Source organism: Pelecanus crispus, chromosome 4 (genome assembly GCF_030463565.1).
Source record: "Pelecanus crispus isolate bPelCri1 chromosome 4, bPelCri1.pri, whole genome shotgun sequence".
Lineage (NCBI taxonomy): Eukaryota > Metazoa > Chordata > Aves > Pelecaniformes > Pelecanidae > Pelecanus > Pelecanus crispus.
In genome coordinates this window covers 27957365-27984171 of record NC_134646.1, presented here as the reverse complement: position 1 = coordinate 27984171, position 26807 = coordinate 27957365, and the positions used below count along the sequence as shown (strand labels likewise).

General features: G+C 43.6%; 1 protein-coding gene across 1 annotated transcript in view; it reads right to left on the bottom strand.

Annotated features, from left to right (window-relative positions):
- Positions 1–12115, bottom strand: part of COL25A1 (collagen type XXV alpha 1 chain) — a 329834-nt gene extending 317719 nt beyond the window's left edge. Inside the window, exons 1-2 of the mRNA XM_075708727.1 lie at positions 11753–12115; positions 11087–11156 (exon numbers count right to left, since the gene is read on the bottom strand). Coding sequence (XP_075564842.1) covers positions 11087–11156; positions 11753–12115 — 433 coding nt within the window. The remainder of the gene's footprint in view (positions 1–11086; positions 11157–11752) is intronic.
- Between the last annotated feature and the right edge of the window lie 14692 nt (positions 12116–26807).

Genomic DNA, 26807 nt, shown 5'->3' with positions numbered 1-26807 from the left:
AAAATGGAGCACAGAGAGTTGATTACCAAAATTAAAAAGGAGAGGAAAGGAATGCATTGGAGAGAAAGAAACTTCTGCTCCTCAATATTTGAAATTATGACTGCTTTGTATTTGTAAGTGTTCGGCACACTTTGGTTAATATATTCACATCAGTTCTATTTTACAGGTGGAAGAACTCAAATATGAAGATGTTCTACCCCACCTTTACAGTCCTATAAAGTAATACAATCACAATACAGAACTGTTAGTCGTCCTTGCTGTAATTCATTAAGCACAATGTTTCCTCTAAGGTGCATTCCTTTAAACTTACTATGAGAGCGCTTTTTCCAGAGTGTTCCAGCTATCATAATACACATTGAAAACAGATTGATTTCTCCCTATTATCCTAAAATGACTGAAATTGTTTGGAATACATCAAAAGACCACCTTGTAACAGCAAATCAATTTTAAGAGAGGAAAAAAAAGTGAGGTTTTCAGTCTTGCTGTATTTCTCCCTCATTGCTGGTGGTTCAGTTTTCAAGGCTCATGCTTCTTTTTAACTGGCCACTCTAACGGCTTATGTGCTGCCTCTTAATTGAATGTGCTAGAAGAAAGTCCTCCTACCACACATTAGGATGTAGCTGAGCCTGGAATTCAAACTAAGGAATTATGCAAAGCTGTCCTAAACTGAAATCCACAACTGTCAGACTTAAATACTAATCTCTCTTCACTAAGATTAGTCTCCCTACACTAAAGAAATACAGTGCACTTACACGCTTGCTGCATTGGAAAAACATTTCATCTTCACATGCAGAAACATTTCCAGCCTTCTACAAACGTGGCTGCCATCATTACAGAAGACACCAAGTCTGAGCAAGTATTGCCAATGGCTGTCTAAGTACTGGTTCATTTCAAACTGATGTCATGCCACTGAGTCTTTCAGCCTCTCTGGTTCATCAATATTCTGTGCACCTACTGCCAAGAACCACTTGGGAAACACAGGCAGGATGGTCCTTACTGAACCGCGACTTCTTCAGAAACACACATAGATAGCTACAGCAAACACCACGATCCATTTCTGTGATACCACTGCACTCATTTGTAAATGCCAACTAAAGCCATTCCCCAAGCTGCATATGATTAACTGACACCAACAACTATCAAGGGTCCACCAGGACACAGAACCAAGAAAAGCAGAGTTCAAGCTCAGCACTGCCATAAGGACCACCTTAACAACGCTCCCACTTTGGTCTACACTTGAGTATGTCTGCACTGACCACACCTCCTGGTACAAGGACCAAATTATGAGTCCAGAAGTATTTTTACTGAAGTTTGAGACAGCTGTCCTGTCTGAGAGCTGAAGGGTGTGAAATCAATAGTATATTAATCACCTCTACGTCAAGCTGAAGTGACAGTTCTCAGCATTTGTCATCCTTCAACTGGCAGCAACCAGTAGTAGAGCAGTAGAGGTGCAAACGTTAAAGGAACATTTGAGAAAAAGCAGCAGCAGAGTTGACAGTACAGAGACTCTCCAGCCAACACGTAACGGTATTTTTCATAAGTGATGGCATTGGGCATTATCTGGATGTAAACTCTGTGACTGGGGAAGAGACTACTAATACACAGACTGTGGAGTTTAATCCCCTGCAGCCATACCCCGATACTCAGGTATCAAGGCTTCCCCTAAGAACATCAAGGGAATCAGAACAGGAGCTTACTCAGAGGATATGGGCACCGGGTGGGGAGGAAGAGAAAGGGTGCCTTCAAGCAGCTGGTTCTCATATTCTTAAGAGATGTTATTAGAGGTGCCAGCTAAAAGGAAATACCTCCCCACCTCAAGAGACATACACTATGACTTTTAGCACTGCAGTCCTCCATGAAAACCCTACCATCATCCAGCTGAAGCACTGATATATAAGAAACCTTACATCATTTCCTAGCAACACAACTAGTGCTACCAGCACAAGCTAGGCCTTAGTCTGTAGCCAGCTAAGCTCTTGCTCCTTCAGACTGTATATGATCTTAATCACAGAAATATCTCTGTAGAGAGTTTACTTAGTGGTCTTCGAATTACAGGGTGCTGTTCTGCTTCCAGATACACATACACAAATCTGTCACTGCAGTGGCAGCCACACCTCTGATAAAAGATTTTGGTCTCCAATTTTCAATACATTTTCCTGGTTTCAGAACTCCTTGTGTGTTCCCCATCCCCCACCCCTGATTTTACAAAAGATCTTTTAAATAGCAGTTTTCCAGCATAATCTTAAGCACAGTGTGCTAAGAATGAGTTTATACTTATGGAAGGAGCCTCATTCATAAGCTAAACCTTTAACACATACTTTTGGTATGATTTTTTTCTGTGCTATTATATGCAGAGAAGGGACATTGAAAATACTCAAATGGAAGGTAAAATAAATGGATTTTTCTTAAGACAGCATAAACTGCAAATGGCAGAACAGCAAAGGCCTTAAAACTACTTATTTTCTATGGCCTTCTTCCGCTGATAATTACAGCTCTTACACTACAGTCCCTTACTCCCAAGAGTACAAAAACCTCTTCAAAAGCGTAGGAAGAGCCAAGTTCATGAGCTCATTGGTTCTGCTGCTTTTTTTTAAAAAAAAAGAAGAGAAAATAAAACACTTCCACAAATCTTTGCTGCTCAGAGGAAGCACCTCCCAGGTACCAGCAGACTGAAGTAGTACCAGGAAATGGCACAAGCCAGCTATTTCAGTCAGCGGAAAGCAGTGGATCAGCCACCTGGCTTTACGCGGGTTTTCCCTGCTATAGTGAGCTATATTCTACACTATGTCACCGTAACTCGGCAGGCAGCCTACTGTGTGTCCAAGTTATGGCAGAGTGTGAAAGACTACCAAAAACATCATACTGCTATGTTACACAGTACAGCGTACTGCATTACAAAGAGGATCAAAGAGAAAGATCATTTGATACCCTTCTTCCTCTCCTCAGCGCTTCTTCAGCTGAGCTTGTAGAAGAGCCACAGAAGTGTAGGGGAAGCTACTTAGAGGGACTCATGTCCAGTATTATTCCCTGTACAGCCTCCTTTTCAACCTCCCCAAGAATCTGTGAATTTGCAATCCACTCTCCATTGTGAGCCCAAACAAGCCATATTAGCAAAGGTAAACATCTATGAAAAAAACCCTGCAAGTCATATTCCTAAAACCCCAAATTTAAATTCCTAAGCACTTTAAAAAATACACAGCAGTAAAGAAATTTTCTATTATACTTGCCCAATACACAATAATTGCAAGATGAGTTGCATGCACAACCAAAAGTAAGATGATCACTCTAATGCCTAATACAAACTAAACTAAAAGTACTGATTTTAACAGACCTTCATCTATTTCCTCATGTAATTCATCTGTACACATTCTAAAGAAAACTATACCTTCTTTATACTTGACAACTTCCTGCTCCGCTTAATACAGTGTAGGACAAATTATTGTTGCTTAAAAGCTACACTGCTCCTTGGTAGAGCACGTCTAAGCAGAAGTCTCTGAAATAATTGTATTAATTTTCAAAACATTCTAAAAGAAAAAGTAACATCCCAGTTTTATCACCTCTGTTATCACACTTTCTTCATTCCATTTATCATTTCCTTGCCCTACAAAGGGCTGTCATCATATCTTTGATAATTATAAGAACACGTATTTCTAGTAAAAAGATTTCCATTGGTGTATAATTTCATTTTTCTTCAAAAAGCTTGCCAGGCAGCATCATCTGTTTCAAAGCTTTCCGAGCAAGAAGAAACAATTCTCCCCAAACATGCATGCGGTATTTACAACTGCATGTAAATGCCTGCTCCTATAAATGAGATCCCATTTTAATACACACCTCTCCCCCGCCACCCCCTGTCCCCCCTGTCCGTGTGTGTCCCCCCCCCCCCCCCCCCCCCCAAAAAAAAAAAAAAAGACAGAAGAGCAGGGGTGGAGCAGGAAGGATAAGAATTTTTATAGTGTGCATCACAGACAAGACTCTCTTGGAACATACTTAAAAAGCTGTTTTAAGGAAAGCACAATGATCAGGTTTTCTTCATGAACACAAAGATGGGACAAGTGGTTTACTTCACAAATAAGGAAATTGTAGCTTGCCTGCTAAGAGCTAGGCAGCCTATGGAAATATTTATATAGTAGATTAATGTAGCTCAGGCACATCTATGCAACTGCAATCTCTTGCACTGCATGTTTACTTATTTACAGAACAACACATTTTTACCGATGAGACTATTTACATGAGGCTGTTGCACTTAATCACAAAATTAAGGCAGATCCAACAACTTGTTGAGCCATGACTGATTAGACACTGCAGTTGTGAACCACATCGAAGGAAATACCTGACAACGATGGCCTAGATACATTTGCCTCAGAGAACAGAAGTATGAATAAGATGATCTCCTGGGGTATCAACCTGACCTGTATTTCTAAAGTTGTTCAAGTGTACATAGAGAAAAAAATAGCTGCATTTGCATGAAAGGTACATATGAATCTCACACTTTCAAATTTGGCACTCGGTTCTGAAAATTTGTCCTGACATTTATTTTTATTAAGCTCTCACAAACAGCTGCTTCTGCTTAATTTAATCTCATGAAAAGACCCAAGCAGATGAATTTAAGCAGGCACTGCTCTACTGCAAGTCTAACCAATAAAAACAGGACAGACCACAAACTTCCAAAAAGCGAGGCTACAGCATCGCGTTCACTATTGTGTGCATTGTCCAACTGCAAGCTGCAGCTTTAGTTGTATAGGGCGAAAACTGTTTCTTCCAGCCTGTATCATTCTATGTCTTCTTACTCCTTAATAGTTCTAAGCAGTCAGATTTCCTTTTTATGGCCAATTTGGAAAATCAATGGAAACAATGAAGGGCAAAAGCGTTCTGCATAGACAAGCCTTCCTGAAGATAAGCTGTAGTTGGCAACATGACTCAAGTTGTGTGTGCGTTAAAGGTGGATGGTTTCACAGGGTTGATAACTTGAACATATTAATTATATGATTCTATTTGGTAACCTAAAAGTCCCTATAAAAGACAGCTTCTGTCAGTCATACTGTTTTCAAAGCTAGCTGATTTTTACTGCTCTAAGCGTACAAAAAAAATAGACAGGTAGGCTGCAGCCAGTAAATTTAGAAGGGAGTGAGGAGGAGGATGAGTGTTGTAATGCAGGTGCAGCAGTGCTGTTCTTCTGGCAACACATTCCCAAGAAACCACTAACCTTTAAGGAAAGGGGCAAGGGGCCGAGTTTTGCTGAACAGAACTCAGTTATCCAAGCTTTAAAGACTCTTCAAGGAAATAAATGCCTATATTTAACAATTTAAGAAAGAAAGAAAAAAAAAAAAAAAACAACCAACCAACCACACACACTAAAAGCACTGTTCCAGAAGTAGGCTGAACTTCTCACACTGCAAGACTCACTGTGCTTGAACCGTTTTGACACTTCAGCAGTTTGAGATGGACAGCTGCCACATGGAAGGAAATATAAGAACATTTACGTTCTTGTATTAATATTAACCTCATATAATATAAGAACAGCTAACGCAGATAATGAAACCTTCCTTTTAATATGCCTTGTCTGACAAAACTGTGCAAGTTCAATAAATTTTAATTCAAGTCGTAGAAAAACCTTTTGTTAATAACACTTTTGTGGTCAAATCAACCTTTGTTACAACACCACTGACATTATAATATTACAAAAGACAGAAATCTGGTGCAGTCTGCTGTCAATCAGTTCTCCTTTGAGCCACATTATGTTTCATTCATCATGCTGCACACCCTACCTCCTTACCCAGAGGGAAGGGAATTAAAAGGTCACATCTTAGCCAATAAAATATATTTAGCTATTCTGTGGGGAGAAAACAGTATCTCTAATCAGTCATCCAAACAAGACAGACTACCCAGAAGGTTGCATGCTGCTGCACATCAATAAACATCTTTATCTAGGAACTGAAATGAAAAATATCAAACCAGTGAAGGTATGAAAGGGGAACTCAAAGCCCTGTCAGAAAAATTACAAAATTAGAGCTGAGCACTGCATTCAGCAGATAGATAATACAGACATGGCAGAAATAAGTAGTGCTGGGAGCTAGGTTCAGATAGCACACTCTGGAATTTTAAGTAACAGGGAAAAACACTTTGGATACTTTCTACATCTATCTGTATTCTCTTTTAGGTCTCTCTACCGGTAAACACTTAAGTCAGCTCCTCTTTTCTTTACCTCTTCAGTCTTTACAGAACTGCTTCACTGTAATCATAATTTTGAAAAGTAATACCCTGCCAATACCTATTTTGGGATTCTTTTAATCCCCAAAATTTATTTCTTCTCCATTCTTTCAGCCTCACTAATCAAAATGCTCCAGGAAACAGTCCTTATGGAACACATGGAAATAAGAAAGAGCGCCCAAACCATACTTCCACTGCATGTCAAAACAAACATTAGGTGCTTAGGAAGACAAAAAACAGTACTGGGATACTAAGAAAATACATTGATTTTTGCCATCCATGCTGCTACCAAAATACATACAGCAGGCTCGTCGCCTTACTGAAGAACTGCAGCTGTAGAATGGAGTTTTCCCCACTAGAATTACTACCACCAGAATAAGACCAACTGGTATTCTCTATCCCTCCAAAAACCCCTTGGCTCATGGTATTTCATCTCCTGAATGAACAAGTTCATATACACATGACTACACTGAAACAAACTTTATAACCTGATCACAGCAAACTGCATAGTGAAATAGGAGGTACTTCAAACACCCAACCATAAAGCTCTTTAAGACTGGAACAGAGAATCAAGATGACACGATTACAAAAACAGCACAAAACAGCTGGCTAAGAAAGAAGAATAATGACAGTGTCCATGCCTGGAAGGGGTTTGAAGCCACAGGTATCTGAACGCAAGAAGAAAAAAAATGCAGGTTTCTTGAGGGGAAAGATACAAGAGAAAGAGCAAAGGAACAAACATTGCCTGTGGCACAAAAGAAAAAAAAAAAAAAGTAAATTTGTTTGGTCAACTTTACCAGGTACCCATCAGTGAAGTTTAGCTTAATGTTCTGCAGAGAAAAAGAAGGGGGGGGGGGGGGGGGGGGGGGGGGGGGGGGCGAGGATGACACCCCCCCCCCCCAAAAAAAACCCCAAACCTGCAAACCCCATCATTCTACGTGCAAGCTATAATGAACACTCATACAGAGTGTGCCATAGCAGTTAGATATAAAAAACATCTGTTACGTTATGCAACCTATCCTTTGTCAATGCAGAATTAAAGAAATATATGGCATGTAGGCATTCCTACTTATATAATACTGTTTGTTGCTTTTTTTTCTTTTTAAGGAATAAATTCGTTATAAAGGTCTTCCTCAAAAGAGGAGGAACAAAAAACTCCTTCCCAAAACTGGCCAAAAGGGACATGCAGAACCATACATAATCGCCCGCTAGCCTTCCTGCTGACCAAGTTTTAACTTTCTACACTAATAGACTTGACTCCTACTCTTGCCAATACCATCGGACTCCAGGAACTGGCTGCAAGGACCACTTACAGAATGAGACATTATGGCACATGACCACAAGTGTCAGAACTTGACCCTTATAATATACAAAGGATCAATTTACTAAAACATGCAAGCGTATGTTAATTTCTGTTGAAGTCTACAGGTCCTAGGTATACACATGAATGCTTTCTGGAAGAGGAGAGTCTGAAGAATCTACAAACACCTAAGAATTTCTTAGAACTCTATTGAGTTGGGAGTATCCCTGTGCTTTCTGCACTTCTTACTCTTTCCACAACAGTATAATTCTTGGCACTTGGTAAGAAGTATCCAGCACTGTGCTTGACTGCTCCTCATAAAAGCTGATTATTCTCCCACAGCCATTTAAAGGAAGATTCAAATGTATGAAATAATTACCCACACACCTACTTTTTTTGTTCATCTTTTACAGTAGAGAAACATTAATTTACAACAAATAATAAAACTGGAAAAGGAAAATTGATTTGTTACCCTTAAAATCATTCTAGCCACTAAATTTGCCCCCCAAGTCCTATGTGCAGACTGCCAGCAGTGACTACAGCACTGGTTGCAAGCATGGGATTTAAGCTGGCACTCTTGTTAGAACTGAGGTAATTTAAGAGGAATGTCAGCATGCATTTACTTTTCAAACTTTATTACGCTGCCTTAAGAAGAGAAAGAATGCCTGCTATTGTAATTTGAAAAATATTTACAAAATCTTTGGTATCTGGTTTTAGTCCTACAGAATTAAAATCAAAACTCTAGTATCACCTCACATTGTGTTTCTTTTATAAGAAAATAGAAAACAATAATTAGAAAAACCACATTTAGTGAAAACAAAGTTTTTAAAGAGAAATGTGACCACTCTTCATTTTAGACAAAGTTCAAGGCTACTGTTGAATTAAAAGGAGCTACATGTGGACAGCTCTGCAAGCTACGAGCAGTTGTGAATCTGGCTGCCTTTGGTACCCAAGCCCTTCAAACCCAGTTTCCTTTGAACGTGCAAGTTCCTACCATGGAGAGCCACAAGGGGATGAACCTCTCAAGCCAATGAGATCTACACCAGTTGCACAACTTTAATCCTAATTCAGAGGTCCCATTCCCACCCTCCTGTCTGCAGAGTAAAGTTCCCTCTCTTCTTTTGGTAGAGAACAATGTAACCTATTTTAAAATAATCTTTATTTCTCTTCAAAGAGCAGGATGATGGAAACTGCCTTGGTGGCCATTTGGCAGCAGCCTTTTCTCACAGCATAGGGATGCTTCAAAAATCACCTCTGTACCATGAAGGCTTTCCAAAGTCATCTCTAACAGACATGTATTTTATTATTACAGAAACCCCGGGAAGACATGCAGAAGCTGAGCAGAATAAAGCAGCAAAATGGAATCATGTGGGGAAGTAAAGAGGCAATTTACTCTTTGGCTTCACAAATAGGGAACAACAGAAAAACCACTGCATTTCCATGATACTTTTCCTATTAAACCAAATGCCTTTCTGAACACAGTAGTCCAAATTTGTAATAGCAGCATTAAGGAGGAAAATAAAAGCCTAACCTGTCCAATCAAAACAAGGAATTCTAACAAAGTGAAGTAAATGAAGAAACAACAATTTGTTTGCTCTATCCCCTCCGGCTCTGCCTAATGCCTGCTGTTGGGAAGGCACAGTACTCGGGCGGCGGTGCCACTCAGCCCTTGTTCTCTCAGACAAGGCTCCCAAGGCGATGCCATTTTGAGGTAGACACCTGTCCACTGGCAACAAGCATGAGAGCATCAACTCATTTTAAGCTGTCCGAAAGGAGGCTATCACATAGCAACATCTTTCAGTCACTACAAAACTTGCTTCCAAATTGAAATAGCTACCCAGAGGTGAAAAGCTCCATATCACGTTTCTCATCCCCATACCAGCTAGTCCTCTCTGTAATTCTTTTTTATTTTAAAACAATTTATACAAATTTTCCCAATCTTATGAATCTTGCTCCCTTGAAAATGTTTCCTAGATCACTATTTTGACTTTCATCTAGCGAGGATTTTTACAATGCATGTGAGGAATATTCTGTTGCTCGTTATCTATTTGATAAAGCGTACTTCTTCAGAAAAAAGGTCAGGTAAAAATTGGTATAATGTGGAGCTCTAGTGGTAGTGGGGAAGTAAAGCAGCACATAACACCAACTGTGAAACAGTAGATAACGACCTTTAGTATGAAAACAGTAAGCAAAAACACTGTAACAGATGAATTTAAACAAGGAGAAGGAAAAGGAAGAGACCTTGGCATCAAATTCAACAACATTTCCAGCTCAGAGAATATGTCTTTGCATACAACATGATGAGCAACCCTCATTTTTAGTGTGCAAATTTGAATCTTGTAATTTATTGCAGTTAAGCAACAGAAAAAATAAGATCAACACTGAATGCTCGTGTTAGCCTTAAAGGAAGAACTTATATGTAATACAGCAAGAAACCGATGTTCCCTACCAAAACTAGCTGAGAGTTGAGTCATTCCGTGCACTCTTTTAAAACAGTCCTAGTCACATATATTGTCCTTTTTGTACTAGCCATGGTAACTCCTGTACCAGCCAGTAAATACTCTTGTCTCAGTTGTATCATCAGCAAAATACTGTACCAACCATCGCACCGAGATTCAGTAGTCCTTTCAGACTGATGAGTTTGGCAGGAATTAAACCCTAAACTAGAAGAGCTCCATCCCGATATGCACAGTACTGTCACACATCCTATTGGTGAACATCATCAGCTTAAGTCTTGTTGACAGTCAATATTCCACCTGTAAATGAGATGTTTTTTCAAACAGAGTGGCAGGATACGTAAAGCATACTGTGCGTCTAGTGCGCTTCATCACACAGAGGATGCTGGAATTCCTGCATCGCCCTGTGAAACACTGCCATTATTTTCTGAACTTTTAAGATGCCATTGGAACTTGGGTACGTATTGCAGAAGTTTATAAAGCTAAAACAATATTGACAGTTATCAGACCGCACGAAAAATACAGGAAACATTGCAGAGTGTGTGCGCAAACAACCGATCCTAGTATCAGGAGGCCCCATTTCCAAAGTCAAGCTACATCACTGGTTGCATAAACACACACAGTTTTGAACCCGCAGTATGAAACCTGCAATCCCTTCCTAGGGGAACTGCTCTCCTCTATGGCTACAGAAAAATGAGACTGAAAAGCTCTTGTATATATTACTGGTAACTTGCAACGGACTCTCCACCTATTTCAATCCATGTTATAAGTTGTTTGGTATTTTTGCTAGGAACTTTTGTTCCACTTCCCAAGCTGAGCGCACAATGCCTTGATTCAGTACTACCCCATTTAAGACAGAATATATTTCTTCTCACTAGAGCAGATCGTTAACTTCTTCATAACTGTTATTCTTTGCCATCACCCAGCCTAACCGGGGTTTTTAACTAGCATTAGTTCCAATCTGGTGCCACAGTGGAAACAGATGGTTCTGGGCTTTGCACCTTTGCCACCCAAGGTAGAGCTGTTGATTGACGAGGCATCCCCTGGATCTGACTTAGGTGTATTTGAAAAACACGGGATACCAAAACCCCCGGAGAGGAGATTCCCAAGCTGTGTCCGTTACCTGGTGGGCAGCTGCACTCTGGAGGCACTTCTCTCGCTACTCGTATTTTTGCCAAGTGCTCGTAGGATTTCTGCGGGCGAGAGAAGGAGCGTGAGGGCACTCGGCGAGCTCGCTCCGCCACGGCCAGCGTTCCCGACCCGCGCGGCCGCAGGCTGGGATTTACCGCTCTTCCATGGGGTGCGCAGCCAGCGATGACTTCTTCACTTGGACTCGACCCAAGGTGCCTCACTGGCTTCTCCACCCCCACAACAACAAAAACAAGCCCGACACAGCACCGGCTCTCTCCCGCCTCCGCCGCAAGTGCCCCCACGCTTGATTTTTTTTTTTTTTTCTTTTTTTTTTTTTAAAAAACACGCGCGGGCGAAACATGCGGGGACTGAGGCTCGGGCACGGCGGCAAGTTACGGATGAGAAAAGCGTCGGTGGCGACCGCGCGGGGGTCCGTGGCAACCGCCCCCCCCCGCCGCCGCCCGCGCCTCAGGCTCGCTGCCCCCCCGGCCCCGCCGCCGCCCGGGGACGGGGGCTCACTTTCCCCGCTTCTCCCCCCTCTCCCGCCCGCGGAGCTCCTCCGGCCGCCCCCCCCCATCGCCTCCCGTCGCCCCGCACACATCGCCCCCCACCCCCGGCACACGGACGGGCTGAGAGCCGCCACCCCCGTCCCGCACACCTGGGCGAGAAGTCGCTCCACTTTCTCCTGCATCATCGCGTTCAGCTGCTCCAGGGAATAGGCGGGCAGCGGCGGGAGCGGGGCGGCGGCGGCGGAGAAGCCCCCTCGGGCGCCCTCGATGGCCGCCACCCTGGCCTGGAGGTCGCTGGTCCGCACCCCCAGGTAGACGCAGGAGGCCGCCGCCAGCGCCGAGAGCAGAGCGGCCAGCGCCGAGCCGCCCGGCCCGGCCCGCCGCGGGCAGCGGTCCCCGCCGCAGCCGGGCTTCCCGCTGCCATCCCGCCCTGCGGCTCCTCGGCTCTTCCCCAGCATGCTTTTACACCCTTCAGCTGCGGCAGCTCTGATTTCCTTTCCTCCGCCCCCCATGGAGGCAATTAGTTTACAAACAGCGGCAACAAAAACGATAACAATAAAGTACGAGAAAATAAATAGCAAAAAGGCGAAATAATAATTTTAAAAAAAATAATAAAATAAAATGCGGTAAGTAGAAGAAAAGCCCGCAAGCGGCTCACGCACTTTCAAGGCGAAGCGGCGGCGCGCACCGCACGCCGCCCGCCAGCGGGTCGAGACTCAGCCCCGCAGCAGGGGCGGCGGCGGGGGGGGGTGGGGGGGGGGATGTGGGGGGCGAGGAGCCAAAAGCCGTCAGCAGGGCTGGGCGCGGGGCGAGCCCCCGCGGCTTCCACCCGCCCTTCGGAGGGAGCGGCGCGCTCTGCTCACGCTTTGCCACTTGTCAGAGAGGTTTTCAGGCGCGGGGCGGGAAGCGCCCCCCCACCTCCGCCTCCCGCTCTCCTCCCCGCCGCCGCCGCCGCCGGCGGACTTGTTGCTCCCCCCCCCCACCTGCCTGCCGGCGCCCGGCAGCCGCGCCGCGCCAGGCGGGGAAGCCCGCAGGCGGCCGGCAGCCGCGTCGCCCCGCCGGCAGGCTGCCCCGCTGCCCGCCCCGCTGCCCCGCTGCCCGACCCGGCTGCCCGCCCCGCTGCCAGCCCCGCCGCGCCGCCCCCGCCGCCCCGCCCTCATTAGCATAATGCATTCACCTAGGCCGAGGAGCGGGCCCGGGGCGGGCGCGCTTTGCATAATGTATGCGCGGCGCGCGGGGCATTAGACTAACAAATGAGGGGGGCGCGGGGGGCGCCGCGCGGCCGCGGCCGGGAGGTAGCGGGGAAGGGGCTGCAAAGGGGTGGCCGGCCCCGCCCGGGGCAAGTTGGGGGAAAGTGCGGTAATTCGCGGCGGTTTCTGACGGGGCTGTCATGCCCACGGTGCGGGCATAAAACACGGGGAGCGCTCTGTGGTCCCGTTCTTTTTTTAGAGCGCGGAGGATAAACGTGTATAACGCGGCCGCCGGCTCCCCTGCGAGCGCGCACACGCGACCCGAGGGCTCGCTTCCAAAGGAGCAGCATGCACTAACTCCCTATTGCATGGAGTCGGTTTAATTTGAGCTGATTTTCTTTCTGTTTATTTACCGCGTTGCTCCTTCACTGTGCCGTGCGCTCCAACGCGTCTTCATTGCTCCCGGTTTGTACGAATGAAAAGGAAGCATCAACGTCCGCAGAACTGCACGCACGGCCTGGTGGAAAGCTTGTTGGTTTCTGATCCTTTCCCCTCTGCCTCTTTATCTTCCAAATGCTGCATTTACCTGTTGTAGTTCGGTTCTCATCTTGGCGTTACCACAGCTCATCTCCTAACGTAGCCCTTGGGGTGGCATTTCTTGTGCCCAGCAAACTTCCCAAACCAGAGAAACTCCTCAAAGCAGGACCAGACTCTGAAGGAACACGTAGATCACCCTAGCTGGCATTTACTCACATGAATACTGACTACTTACAAGATACAAAGACTTGTGGGATGAAAGAGAGACTTGTCCAACTGTGGCATTTCTCAGATAAGACTGAGAGCGCTGGTGTGTCCTACGAATCGCGTTTCCTTATGGAGTCATATATTTGTGCAGTTTTATTACCTATTGTTTCCCAAGTATTCAAGCAATCACAACTGCCATGAAAACATGGATCCAAAGAGCTTTGTGGGTTTCAGTATAATTACTTAGACTTTGAACAACGCGTACCAGAAGTTCGTAGCTAGTCATTTATTCTTCATAATTTGTCTTTCTCCTTTCTAAAAGAAAGTTTTGTGGACTCCAGGCAGGGAGAAGAAATCACAACGTAGTCCTAGGTGATAATTTCTTCACGATAAACAGTTAATAGTTGCAATGGACGGTTTGCAAACAAATTCCCCCAAGCGGCGCATACCGTATGATCAGGACTTGTGAATAACAACTGCTCTTTTCAAAACAAGGACTTGCTCACAGACTATCTCTTGGCAATAAGGAGATGAAATGGTATTTGGAATGAATAATCTGACAGAAGAAAACAAATAATACCCACATGCACTTATTTGGTGCATAGCATGGGCTCCCTGAGCGCGGTATGAGCAGTACCCAGGCTGCCTCGGAGCGGCTGGCGGGCCAGCGAGGCGCTGGGAGCCATCGGCGCCAGCTCCAGCGCTTAACATTACCCCCTGCTGCTAGTAGCCAGCACCATTACTCACCCCTGCTCGTGGTGACATCCTGCAAAGCAAAGCTGCAAACCCGCAGGACACGATTATCCTCTCCGGTTTATGCAGGGTGTTATGAGGCACTGCTGGGGGCAGGGCAGCTGCCCGCACCCCGCTGCTGCCGGTGCCGTGCTCAAATGGGTGCTGCCTCGTGTAGGCCAAGGTGAAATTTCCTCCCGAGAACAGCTCTTATTTCAGTGCAAATACAGACGTTCTCTGGCTGCTTCAGTGCCCCATACGGGGCACAGACAACCGTGTACCCATATATCAATGTGACCTGGCTCAATGTTTTGCTTGGCCAAAAGATGCAGTCTTCCTGTCCAAGCATCTTTCTGTCCCAGCATCATGCCAGCCGTTTGTTTTGGACAAGGCATATTCCACATCTGAAATGAAATAGCCTGAGACAGAAAGTCCCTTGTTGCATTAGATTTACACTTACTTGCTGTCGTGAAGATCGCCAAACGAGCCAGATCACCATGTTTCTGTGGGACATGAGGCAAAGCCACTTTCCTACTGGATAACAAATCTCATGCTAGATGTTTCTTATTCTGAAGAGGTGTGACGAAAAACCCTTATTTTTCTGTCTGGGAAGAACAGAAAACTCTGCCATACTAGAATCAAAGCCCAAGCCAGGCAAGAACAACTTTAAAATATCCAAGAAATTGTTTTAGTGCTTTTTTTCACAATGCGTAGCTATATGGCTACACACTTGGGAGAAATGTTAGCCCTGCCTGGTCTCACCTCTAAAAAGAGACGAGGCTCATCCATTCCTTGTGCATGTGTCTGCTCACACGCATCCTCAGACAAAGGGAAACATGATGAAGAGTGAGAGGAGAAAGAGCAGTGCCAAGCCCTCCTCCTTGCTCCAGCTTAAAGTTACATTTTTCTTTTTCCCAAACCTTGGTTCTGGAAAAGATGTCATCTAAAAGTTTGTTAAAATGCCTAGAAATTATTTGATAATGACAGAATTTGAGACTAAATTATTTCCAATAGCTTTTTTTCCTAATGTGTTTTCGCATAGAAATAGATACCAGAGAGTCTTTGAAGATGCAAATTAGCGGTGTCCTCTCGTTACAGAAAAACCACGGCGATTTTCTTGGTGGAGGCATATTTATCCACTTCACAGCAAGGCTGGTCCAGAATAGACTAGACTGGACTACAGAATCTGAGCAGCCAGCTAAATTAAGCACAGTCTGATTAAATCCAGCACAGGAGTTTTTCGTGTAGGTGAAGAACATAACACAGCTGGTTTACGTGTTATAAAATTATCTGGTCACCTCTGCCCGAATAGAGAGCATTAAGCAGCTGTACCCTCCCGTGTTCAGTTACCTGATACCATCAAGTGGACAACAGGCAGCTTTGCAGTACGCTTACCCCATCTAAACACAATAAACTGGAGAAAAAACATGTAAGACTCAGCCTTGCTGCTTTTGCTGACTTCCCACAAGCGGGAGGCAGAGCAAATCCAGGACATGAGTATTTTCAGTGCCAGTGAGCCTGCTTCTTATTTTGCAGCCATGATGATGCCAGACTCAAGAAGGCATCTACTTAGGATCATAGCTAAGATTGAAACCAGATTGCTGTAGCACTTTTGAGAATGCTATCCATGCAATGAAAGAACTGGTTTTCCGGGTTTTTTTCCCCTCTCTCTCTTAAAAAAAGCCACTATTTTTTACATTTTTTTATTGGTGAAGATTTATAGGTTTTGAATTAGAGAGAGCAACTTGGTCTAAGGAGTCAAACTCCTACTCCAGGAGTAAACCAGATGGCTGTTCACATGGGCAAGCAGTAATTTAACTGCTTGCAGTCAGGAATGGTATCTCAGACATTGCTGCTCACACTTAAGGTGCTATACCATGCAAGTTCAGGTTACAAAACACTTAAAATGCTTAAAAAGCCTGTTTTGTATCTGGTAGCTAGAATAAAGCAGCTTGAAATAAGAACTGTACCCCAGATATATTGAGCTGGCCATTAACACGTGCAGGTGGAGTATAAGAAATGGCAGATCTGCAGCACTCCGACGCAAACGGTAGCAAAAAAGGAGGAGAATTTTAAGTAAGGTCTGCTGAAGCGCTCGTGCACGCAGACCCAAGGTGGCCACACTTCCCACCAGGAGGGGAGTGCTCTCACTTTGAAGATTCGAATCTCTAAATGCCACGTTTCAGCAGATCTTGTGCATGACCAGGCCAAAGGTATTGACACAAGATGCTACTGTTTGCATTTCATGGGTCTGTGTTTGAAGATGTGGATGGTGTTTGCAGATAACAATTTTCCACCAGACAGGACTAGTGTCTGGAGTTCTTTCCGTATTTTTATGTCTACAGCATGCCGTATTCTGGCTGACCAATCCACAATCCACTACTGGATTTCTTTACCAGATACAACATAAATTTGTGATTAGAATTATGCAAAAACAGATCAGTGAAAAATAAGCACTCATCTGCAGAAACGACAAGCTGCGTTCAGTTTGTAAAATATTTTGCATACGTGGTCAAGAAAGGCAGAAGTCAGAGAATAAATACAAGTAGAAATTGGAGTCTGGGACTCTGTGTTGGAACTGAGGTGACACACACAAGGATAAAAGCTTGAATGGTTAATATGGTCATGCATGCTCCAAGAAAGAGTTAAAACCTTCTATTCCAAATGTTCCTGCTTTCACATGGAGCTTATATATTTTTCATTATATGTGGACTTGAATTGTATCCGCGTTCTACTGCTTCCTCCATTCCTCTCACTCCTGCTCAGTTCAGCCTTTGAATTAGAGTGCATCTTGCACCTTAAATGAGATTTTACTCAATTTTTGTATACTTATATGGGTAAAATGAAAGGTAGATTCAGAATCCAGCACTTCTGTGACTTGCCTTACTTCTCAGCTCTCTGACAGGTTAGGTAGTATGGTATTTCTCATTGAGCTGCTCATAATATCTGCTGAGGTAGCACAGAATCACCAAAAAACCCCACAAAACAATTTACTTCACTGTTTTGGGAAAAAAAGCTGGAAAAGCCTTTCACTTTCAAATATCCAAATTGATTGCCTTCTGTCACTTTAAATTTAATAAAAGCACATTAAAGTACAGTATACATGATGCAGTACATTAATATACTTAGCAGATGGATAACACTTGCTTGTGATTTAATACTTAGATATACTCATTTCACTTCTACTTTACAAACAGTTCATATATTTGAATCTTTAAGTCAGACTTATCTTCAGACTAGAGGCAATTGAGTCACATGAGCATAGGATTTAGTTTATTAGTTCCATAACCTTACTGGTATTTTGGCAAACCTGATAATAAAAAAAAAAAAAACCCCAAAAAACCCCTTGCATCTGGATTTTAATATATTTCACAGGATTTCCTTTTTCAGCATGATGAAACCAGCTCTCCTAGACCTACAAACTGACTGATTCAAGACAAAATTCAGACCCTGTATGTCATTCTTTACTAAAATCACAGGCATTTTTCATGTGAATGTATTACAAAACACTTCATAACAGATAAACCAACTATCTTGCATTTGTCATAGCTTCAAATACTTGCTTTAAAATGCAGTTGATACTTGGGAAGCCCTGGCAAGAATTTTACTGAATGGAGAACCATAGTCAGAAATGGGACGAGGAGACCAGACTTGAGAACCTCAGACTGAAAAAAAGACATCCTTGCCCTGGCTCCAGGCCAATTAATATCCCTTAGTTCCCTGGTTTGTTTATTTGTGTATGAATGAACACCACTGGAATTCATGGGTCATGGTGAAAGGCTGGGAGGACAATGTTCGGACGAAGGGTTTCTGAGCCTGCAAAGTCCTATATTAACACGTAACTTCACTCACGTGAGTAGTCTGATCCAAATCAATAGGATTAGTCATGGAAGTAAACTTTCACATGTGCTGGAGTATTTGGAGGATGTAAGAATGCCAAGATGAGGGTCAAGATCCAGCACAAAGAGCAGGGAAATACAGCAGGGAAATTTTCTACATCTTGTTAATTCCAAATTTCTGGTTGCTTTTTTCCTATCTTTTTCACATGAGGTCATTAGTAAATAATTTCTGCATGCAGAAGCAGTTACTTTTGAGAAGTGATTTTATTTCTCAGAGAAATGATTACAATAAAGAGTATACTTCTGAGAGATCACAGTGGAAACCACCTCTGAAAAAGGCAACAGTAACTCTGAGAATATTTTAATGCCCCAACACAAAGACAAAAGTTACCAGAAATGTAAAGGTGAAGAGCATAGGACATTGGCAATCATAGAATCATAGAATCATTATAATGCAGATAAACTAACATTTCTATAAGCAGTGTCAGTGATTTACACCCTTAAAACGGGCTGAACCTTCTGAACCCTACAGACGTTGTGGGTCAAAGATGGAAAAGATTACTGTGGGACAATTAGGAATCAGAAAAAGCAGCATACGGAAGGAAGAAGATTTGATTACTGAATTAAAAGGAAGGAGCTAGGAAGCAAGCAGAAGAAAAATCTCTGTATGGATTTTAAGAAGGTGAGGGAGTTAGTTGCAGCAGGAATTCTTCCTTTGGTTCAGCGGACAGTGTCCTCTGAGTGACTTAAACACAGATAAAGTCGGGTGATTTTTTTTCCCCCCCAATTTGGAATGAGTATATTCCAAGTAATTTATCTGGAATAAAAAATATATTCTTACAATCAGTGCATACTTGAGTATCAATGCTTCCTTTTAAACTGGCCTCCACAACTCTGCTCAGGGCCATGTTCTCTCTGTTTAACCAAATTTACTTGATGATATCAAGTGAAAATCCTTATCGGGATGTCCTGTACCCTCAGTTATCTTCAGCTTCCCTTCTTGATGCTATTAGTGATTCCTCAGTCCTCTCAAGGTTTCTATTTTACGTTGCTAGGTCTGAAGAAGGCAGTGGTGGGCTCTGAACATTTGTCTTTTCCAATCAATCAGTTGTTGAATCTCTCATTACTTCAGTGAGGTCTGGGTGCAGATATCTACATGCTCACTACTACCTCCCCAGTCAGTCACATTACAGGAAAAGCGTCACATCGTTCAGCAAATTGTAAAAAAGTCAGTAGTCCAACCACAAGTGCTCTGTCATAACTCTCAAAGGTGTTGTATCTTGAAAGGAAAATCTGAGAATTAATTTAATTTCAGATTTCGTTTCCTATGTTATAGAATTCAATGAGATGTTGATACGAATTAAATGTATCTTTTTTTTTTTTTAATAAAGGATGACTGATCTCAGGCAAATTTGTCCTACTCTTCCAAAGACAATCAGAGTTCAGCCACTGATGAAGATAGATTCAGGATAAAATACAAAAATTTGAACAGATCAAACTTGCATTCAACAGAAATCCCAATTTTATTACTTCTTGTATTTTTTTCTGCACTAATCCCTACTTTGACTACCTCTATCAATGTTGGTTCCTTCCCCAGTTATTCAAGTACAGTTTCAAAATGCTATGCCATTAGCAGCTGAAGATTGCAATCCACTTTTGAAGGACATGAACAAAGTTTTCTGGGAAATTGTTGCTTGTTCATACAAATTTTTCAGAGAAAAGTCTTTCCTTCCTGGTCATGCTCAGATCAGGTGTGTATAGCAATTCCTTTACTGGGAAGATAAAAATGCTCAACTGTATCACACCCCAGGCAGGGGGAAAAAAAAAAAAAAAAAAAACAACCAACCAAAAAAAAACCCCCAAACAAAAAAAACCCCACCAAACAACAAAACCCAAACCGAAAATGCTACTCTGAAAGGCTTACCTGCATCTGCAAAATTACTGGTTAGTTTCTCTGGATCAGAGCAAAGTAAATTTTAAGCTGCCTGTAAGTACATGACAAAACCTACCCAACAGGGTTACTATCTGGTGCAAAAGAATTGTGCACTATGGATTTAACTTCCTTCTCAGATGTTTTGAGAAGACACCCTGGCTTTCTTAACCTTTTATACCCACCAAACCACCAGCTGTCAGATCACCCACTTTCCCTCTCCTTGCAACGGGCTTGGATCCGCCGCATGCGCTGCAGAGCAGGAGCACGTGAAGATGGCCAGCAGGCTTTCCAGAGCTCCGGGCTTTGTGACTCTCTAGACTTCTCTTTCTCTCTATAGAGGGAAAGGAGGAAAAAAGCGCAATTCCTTGAAGGCTGCACAATTGTAAAAGATTCAAAAGGGTGGTTTATAGGGCACAGGATTGTCAGCTGTTGAGGCTGATTCCAAAAATCAATGCTAGAGGTCTCTTTCACATCTCTCCATCTATGAACACCACTGTAACCTCTTCTGTGTGAAATTCTTAGGGAAGGAGAATGGGGTAAGATACCTGTGATACCTGGGCAAAATTTAAGTTATCATGAAAATTATGGAACTAAGGTGTCACTGAGCACAGCCTCTGGAGAGTCACAGAGCTAAAAAAATAAGCTGGCGGTCAGAAAAGTGTCTGAAACCCGATCACAAATATTTAGGACATTTTTCCTTGCCTGGAGTATAGAGATAAAGGAGACCAGTCAGGAGATATTATCAGCTAAAGAATCCATAGATCTCCTGTAGATTTCACAAGTATTCACGTGAATAAGCATAATAAAATAGCCCGGCTGCTTGGGATTACAGGTCCCAGCCTTGTGTCTGCATCATCTCAACTCCGTCAGGCCGCCAGCTGCCAGAGACTGTACTGCATCTTTCAGGGGCAGAGATTCTTCAAATTACTGTCATAGACTTCTTGTAGCTGTCATATTCTTTACACTACTTGTATTATTTTTATGCCAAAGGTAAAGTCAAGCTGTTTTGTCTTCCCTATTTGCTGTGCCTGTAAGAAAATTTAAGTCTTTGATGATAGTGCTGGCTATGGAGGTCTAACCCAGTGAGTACAGACTTAAGGGAGAAAGGGACCACTAGGTAACCTCTTCATTTACCATCCTTGGTATCAGTCATGCTCCTTAGTCCCAGATCTCTTCTGCAGGGCTTCCATTTTCCACAGCCCTGCTATGCCTCTTCCTCACCCAGAGCCCTCCACATGTATGCTTCCCAGAAAATTGCACTGCTGCATTATAGATGTCTGCTTAGACGTCAACACAAGCTTTCCTGTTCCTTTCCAAGATTGCACTGTCAAAAACAGTCAGCTGAAAGTCACGCTTGTGTTAAATGCTCTCTCTGTCTCACTCTCTCAGGGAGTTGGGAGCTGGGAGAAACACTGTCTTTATAGGTGAGCAGAAACGTATCGGCAACTGGTCGCAGGAGATCGACAGCAAGTGCCAGTAATGGTGGGGGCTGATAAAGGAGAAAGCTGGAGGAGAAAGCTAACCCAGTGTTAACACTGCAGAACGCAATAACGTTTGTAGGGAAATATGACCAAAGGGAATTTATTATGGCCTTTTATAGTTGAGGGCGATGCTCCTAAAGGCTCTTTCTTGATGGAGCAGAAGTAGGACTGAGAGAAGAGAGTGGACAGGCTTTGATGGTGGGGGATAATAGCACCATGGAGGAAAAAGCAGAAGGGCAGAAAAGATCTATCACCATGACACAAAACACTTGATATTTCTATACACAGGGATCGGGAGCAGATGTAGGAACTTTCAAGCTTGTGTTTTTCCAGCTAGCTGGGGAACAGGATGAAGCCACCTTATCTGGGCTCAACAGAGCTCAAGATCAGGAAAGATCTCCTCTTGCATGTGGAGAGGCTGCCCTGCGCACGGCACTGGGGACGTCTTGTAGCAAGAAAGTGTGCAATGGACTTAAGGAAGAGTATCTTCCATCTGAGAGTTTTGTTCTGGGTTGGTTAAAACTTCTAAAAATGTGTCTTTCTGATGTTTCTGGTTAAGGACAGCTCAGGTCTAAAATTAAAACAGTCCTTGTGTCAGAGGGACAGAAACAGACCCCAGTGGGCTTTGGGAGCAGCATTCCCCCGGCGGGGCAGGAAAGGGAATGTTTTTGATCGCTGCAGCTGAAGTATTTTCTGCTTGATGTGGAAGGCCAGGTGGGTGAGCAGAGATGCGGAGCACAGAAGGGCTCTCTGGAGAGGGGTCTATTATGTTTGGGGTTCGCTCTCCTGGATGAAACAAAGGGGAAAAAGGTTTGCGGAGAAGTCCTCTCCCAGGGTACTTGCTTGTACGTCTGCTTTCTGACACCTACCTACACAACATCAGCGCTCCAGTGGTTTTTGCCTGACATCATATTTAGATAAACTATCCTCCTGAAACAGCAAGATTATTTGTGTGTAATTCTTCATTATTATTGAATGTGGACTTCTACACATTTAAGAAGTCTTGTGCTCTTAATTTTCTGTTTCATCTTGCCCTGGAGGATGGTTTGGTTCTACTGTATTTTTCTGTACTTTTCTGTCCTCTGTGATTGTAAGTGTTTGAGACTTATTAAATATAAAAGCTCTTTGATATCAGCTGGAGCACAGCTGAGGATTAAGCCTGCCCTCAGTGCTCTGCCTGCTGCTGTCGTGTGTAAATCCTGTGTAGGAATCACTCCCTTCCACAGAAATCAGCCATAGCCTGCATGAAACATAGCAGATGCTTTGCAAAACAGATCCGAAAGGAAGTGAAGATACCTTTTCCAATGAACTTCGTGGTGAATATAAAATCCAGCATCAGAGCAGCTCCCCTCAGGAAGCCAGCAAATAGGCATCGATAACTCACTCATCCATAAAATGCCTCCTGGAATCTTTAATGGGTGTGAGCAAGCGCTTGTCAGCTTTCTGCCACATGGGAGAAGATGGTACTGGCGGTGTGCTCAGAAACGGTGCTGCCAGGCTGGTGTGCTGCACTGCTCGGGATGGGGCTCACCACAACCACCCGCGGATGCCCAGGAAGTGCCCCAGCTGGGCATCAAGGTTGGCTGACCCCAGCTTAAACAAAATCTGACAGCGTCACAGTCCTAGGTGTTATGACTGCAGGCAACAATACATTAATCTCCAGAACCTAAGAAATACTTAAAAGTTACCAAGACCAAAGCACACTGGTAGTATTGGTCATCAGAAGGGTAATGAAATTTGGCCAGAAGGTGGGAATCTACTTTTTTTTGGCAATGCTCAAATATTTTGCTGCCAAGGTTTCATCAGCTGTATTTTACGTTTTAGTTATTTGAGTCTCCATTAATGTGTCTGTTCTGGAACTAATTTTTAGGTGGTTTACCCACAGGAATAGCAGCCCATATGCTTAAAATAAAATGGGGGAGATAGAGAGAGAGAGATACGTAGAGAGAGGGAATATAATTTTTTTTTGCAAGTGATAGCATGCCTGTATATGATTACAATGTGTAAAAAATACTCCAAAGCCTTCTCCTCAATCCGTGTTTATAGGAGAAGTCCCATACACTTATAAAAGAGTGAAGAGTTCTGAAACCACTACCATAAATCAGCTGTAAAACTTCATGAACTACAACCGTGATGTAAAGCTTCTTGGACCGATGTGAGAGTCTGAGGGTCTTTGCAGCCTCTTGGTTAGGTAGCTGTGCTGCAGGCTAGTCGCTCCTCAGCACTCACCATAACCAAACTCCTGCTCTGTTTCTTAGGGGAGCTGCATGTTGCCTTAGCGATTTCATCTGGAGGCTGGTTTATTTGGGTTTTGTGTTTTTTTCGCTAGATGCTGATTTGAAAAGATATATTGCCAAAGAAACACAGATAAGCCATGGATAGGTTTACTGCTGTAGCCCTCCTGTTGCTGCCATTCATACCCTTGCGAATCGGGGCGCACTGGAGCAATCAGCTTTTCAGAAGCATCTGCCCGAATGTCGCTTCTTCCAGATTTGAGGCTAACATGTATTGATTTATTGCAGTTAGGAGATGGGACCCATCAAAATTAATCACCCTCTGTGTTTACACCCCACCTTCATTGTTTCTTCATGTGGCTCCTGTGATCCTCCCTGGTGAAAAGCCTGTCTCATCTTCCCCTTAGTTCAGAGATGGCATCCTTATTTCCAGCAGTTTGTCCCCTTTCCGACTGCAGCTGCACTGCCATGCCACCCCTAGCTCTGTAGGTTTCTGTGGAGCTCTACTGCCAAACACTCGCTGGGGACTGACCTGCTACATCTTCCTAAACGCTTCCAGCAGAATCGTAGCTCTGGGCAAATGTTTACAATGCTGCCTCTTGATTTATTTTTTTGGTGGCTATATGAAAAATCATGCAAGGAGGTGTTATTTCATCATAGTATTTATCGCATGGCATAGCGAAAAGGGGAAGGAACACTCTTTACAGCAATGTGCTGCCAAAAATGTATATATCTTTGCAGTTATCTGCTGGCTGGAGTGAGCGGTAGCTCTTTATTATGGGCTACATACCTAAAGCCATTACTACAGGTCAATGAGAGCTACTAGTGACAAGGAAAATACCTGGGGTTAGGGTATGGCTCTCAAATCAACTATCTCTTTTATTTCCCCTGTTTTATTGGTCTTATTTTGCTTTCCCAATGGCTCACTCTGTGCATTTGTACTCTGCATTTTTTTAGAACTTAAGCAACTTGTTTTGGCTGCCTCTTGTGCTGCTCCGAACTTCGTAGGATCCATTTAATCCCACAAAGGTCACCGTTCTTTCCCCACGAGCTGTGTATTCAAGTTCCATTAATATTAAATAGGATTTAAGGGAATACATTGAGGGAGAATAAGCCTCTTAAACACCTCTTTTACCATACCTATTTTATTTCTTTGGCATTTCTCACCTCTTGAAGCTATTTTCTTATTTCCCTGTCTATACAAGCATAGACCACATCTCGCCCTTCTAACAAGACTCCCTCCCTTCCCCTGTTGAGGACTCTCAAGGAAGCCAGGCACACAGCTCGTTGTGCTGTTTTCTTTTTCACTTCCATTTAAGAGACACAGTTTGCTTCCTGCCTAAACTGATTTCCATTTGGAGACCAAAATATTTCTCCTCTGTTTTGCCCTGAGAAGGAACATGTACTTGCCTGAAGCCATACGATAATCTAAAACTAACATAAGGACTCATTTATTTATTAGCCTTCTTTGAGCTCTTTGAAAATAGAAAACTTGTTTTGACAGCATCTTTGGTCCTTAAGTACTTCACAAGCTACAATTCTAGCACTGCCCGAGGAGTGCTGTGGGTTGTAGGGTTAGGCAGCCCTGCTGGAGCAGATGGCTTAATGTGGGTCCATTTTGGAAAGGAAGTGCTTTCACATGAAGTTCTGCCCACAGGCAGTGCTGCTGACTTGTGGCAACCATTATGGTGGGCAGAACTAGGAGTTAATACACAGATTCTTGAAATGGTTGCATGAGCTAGCAAGTGCCATTTCCACGCATCTCCAAAAGAGTAAACAGCATTTCTGTAGTCATATGAACCATTTTGCTTCAGTCTCTGATTTAATTGTTTTTCCATCATCCAACAACGAACTGCTAAATGAGTTGCAAATCTGTTCTGAGCTAAAGATGTCTTTTCTGTAGTACCAATTGCTATCAAAGTGAAACAGAATATTGAGTCAGAGGAGGATAGAAGGTCACTTGCATGCAATCTAGTTTAAAAAAACCAATCTGGGGATATATTAGCCATGGCTTAGAAATCTTAGAATGAAGGCACTTAACACCCGAGGTTTTGAGGATGTTGTGATTTATCATATAAGAATTCTGCTTTATTTGCCTGTAAATAGCTTCCAAAGATGTCTGTATAACTTCATAGTTTACATTACCTGGGTAGTATATTGGTCACAATTTTTAGCTTTGGGTGACAATTTCAAAATGTCTCTAGCTTAGTCATTACCATTTTTGCAATGATTGTTAGTTAATCTTGCCTATCTCGAGTGCCTGTGATGTGAATCTGTAATCGCACAGGGCCAATTAACCTTTATTTCCCAGGTAAGCAAGGTAGCTGACCGTGTAATGAAGGGGCACTTAAAGAAAGTATCGTTTCATCTGGAAAACTTACAGCAGGAGAGGGTGGGAGAGAACAAGGGCACTATCATGCAAGGTAGCTCTTAAAAGGTGTGCATAATAAAGGGGCTGTGTAAACCATATGCAAGGACTCCAGTAATAGCGCCTGTGCACAGTGGCCTTGTGAGCACCACGAAGTAAGAGCTTTGCCTTGTGTTCGCTTTGAAACAGCCACAGCTGTTTGCTGCAGGGCTGCCCGTAGCTGGTTGCTTTGCTGGAAGCGGCTCCTCCACAGCAAACAGGGCACAGTGGCACCCGTGCACCTCAGTGGCTCACATGGGCAGCGCAGCAGCCCGCAGAAAACTGATGGTGGAAGTACCTTTCTAAGCCATCACCGACATGCCAGCTTGCTGGCTTGTCCCTGGCCTCCACTATTCCTCCTGAAGCCAAGATATACCCCAGTCATCAATGCCATAGTCTTCCTCTTTGGGCTTCATTCATGTCTTTTACATTTTTTCTGGGTCACTAGTGATTTCTTTAGCTGTTGAGCAGGGCTGCCTAGCCAGAGATCTGGGAATGTCTCGGAATGAAACACGTTTCCCTGGTCCTTCCCTGCAAGACAGTGCCACGGGTGGCAGCTCCTGCACAGGGGAAGCTGCCTGAGGCGGGGTGGCAGGGAAGGAAGCTGCTCCTTTGCAGCCCAGCGCCAAGGGTCATGATTACAT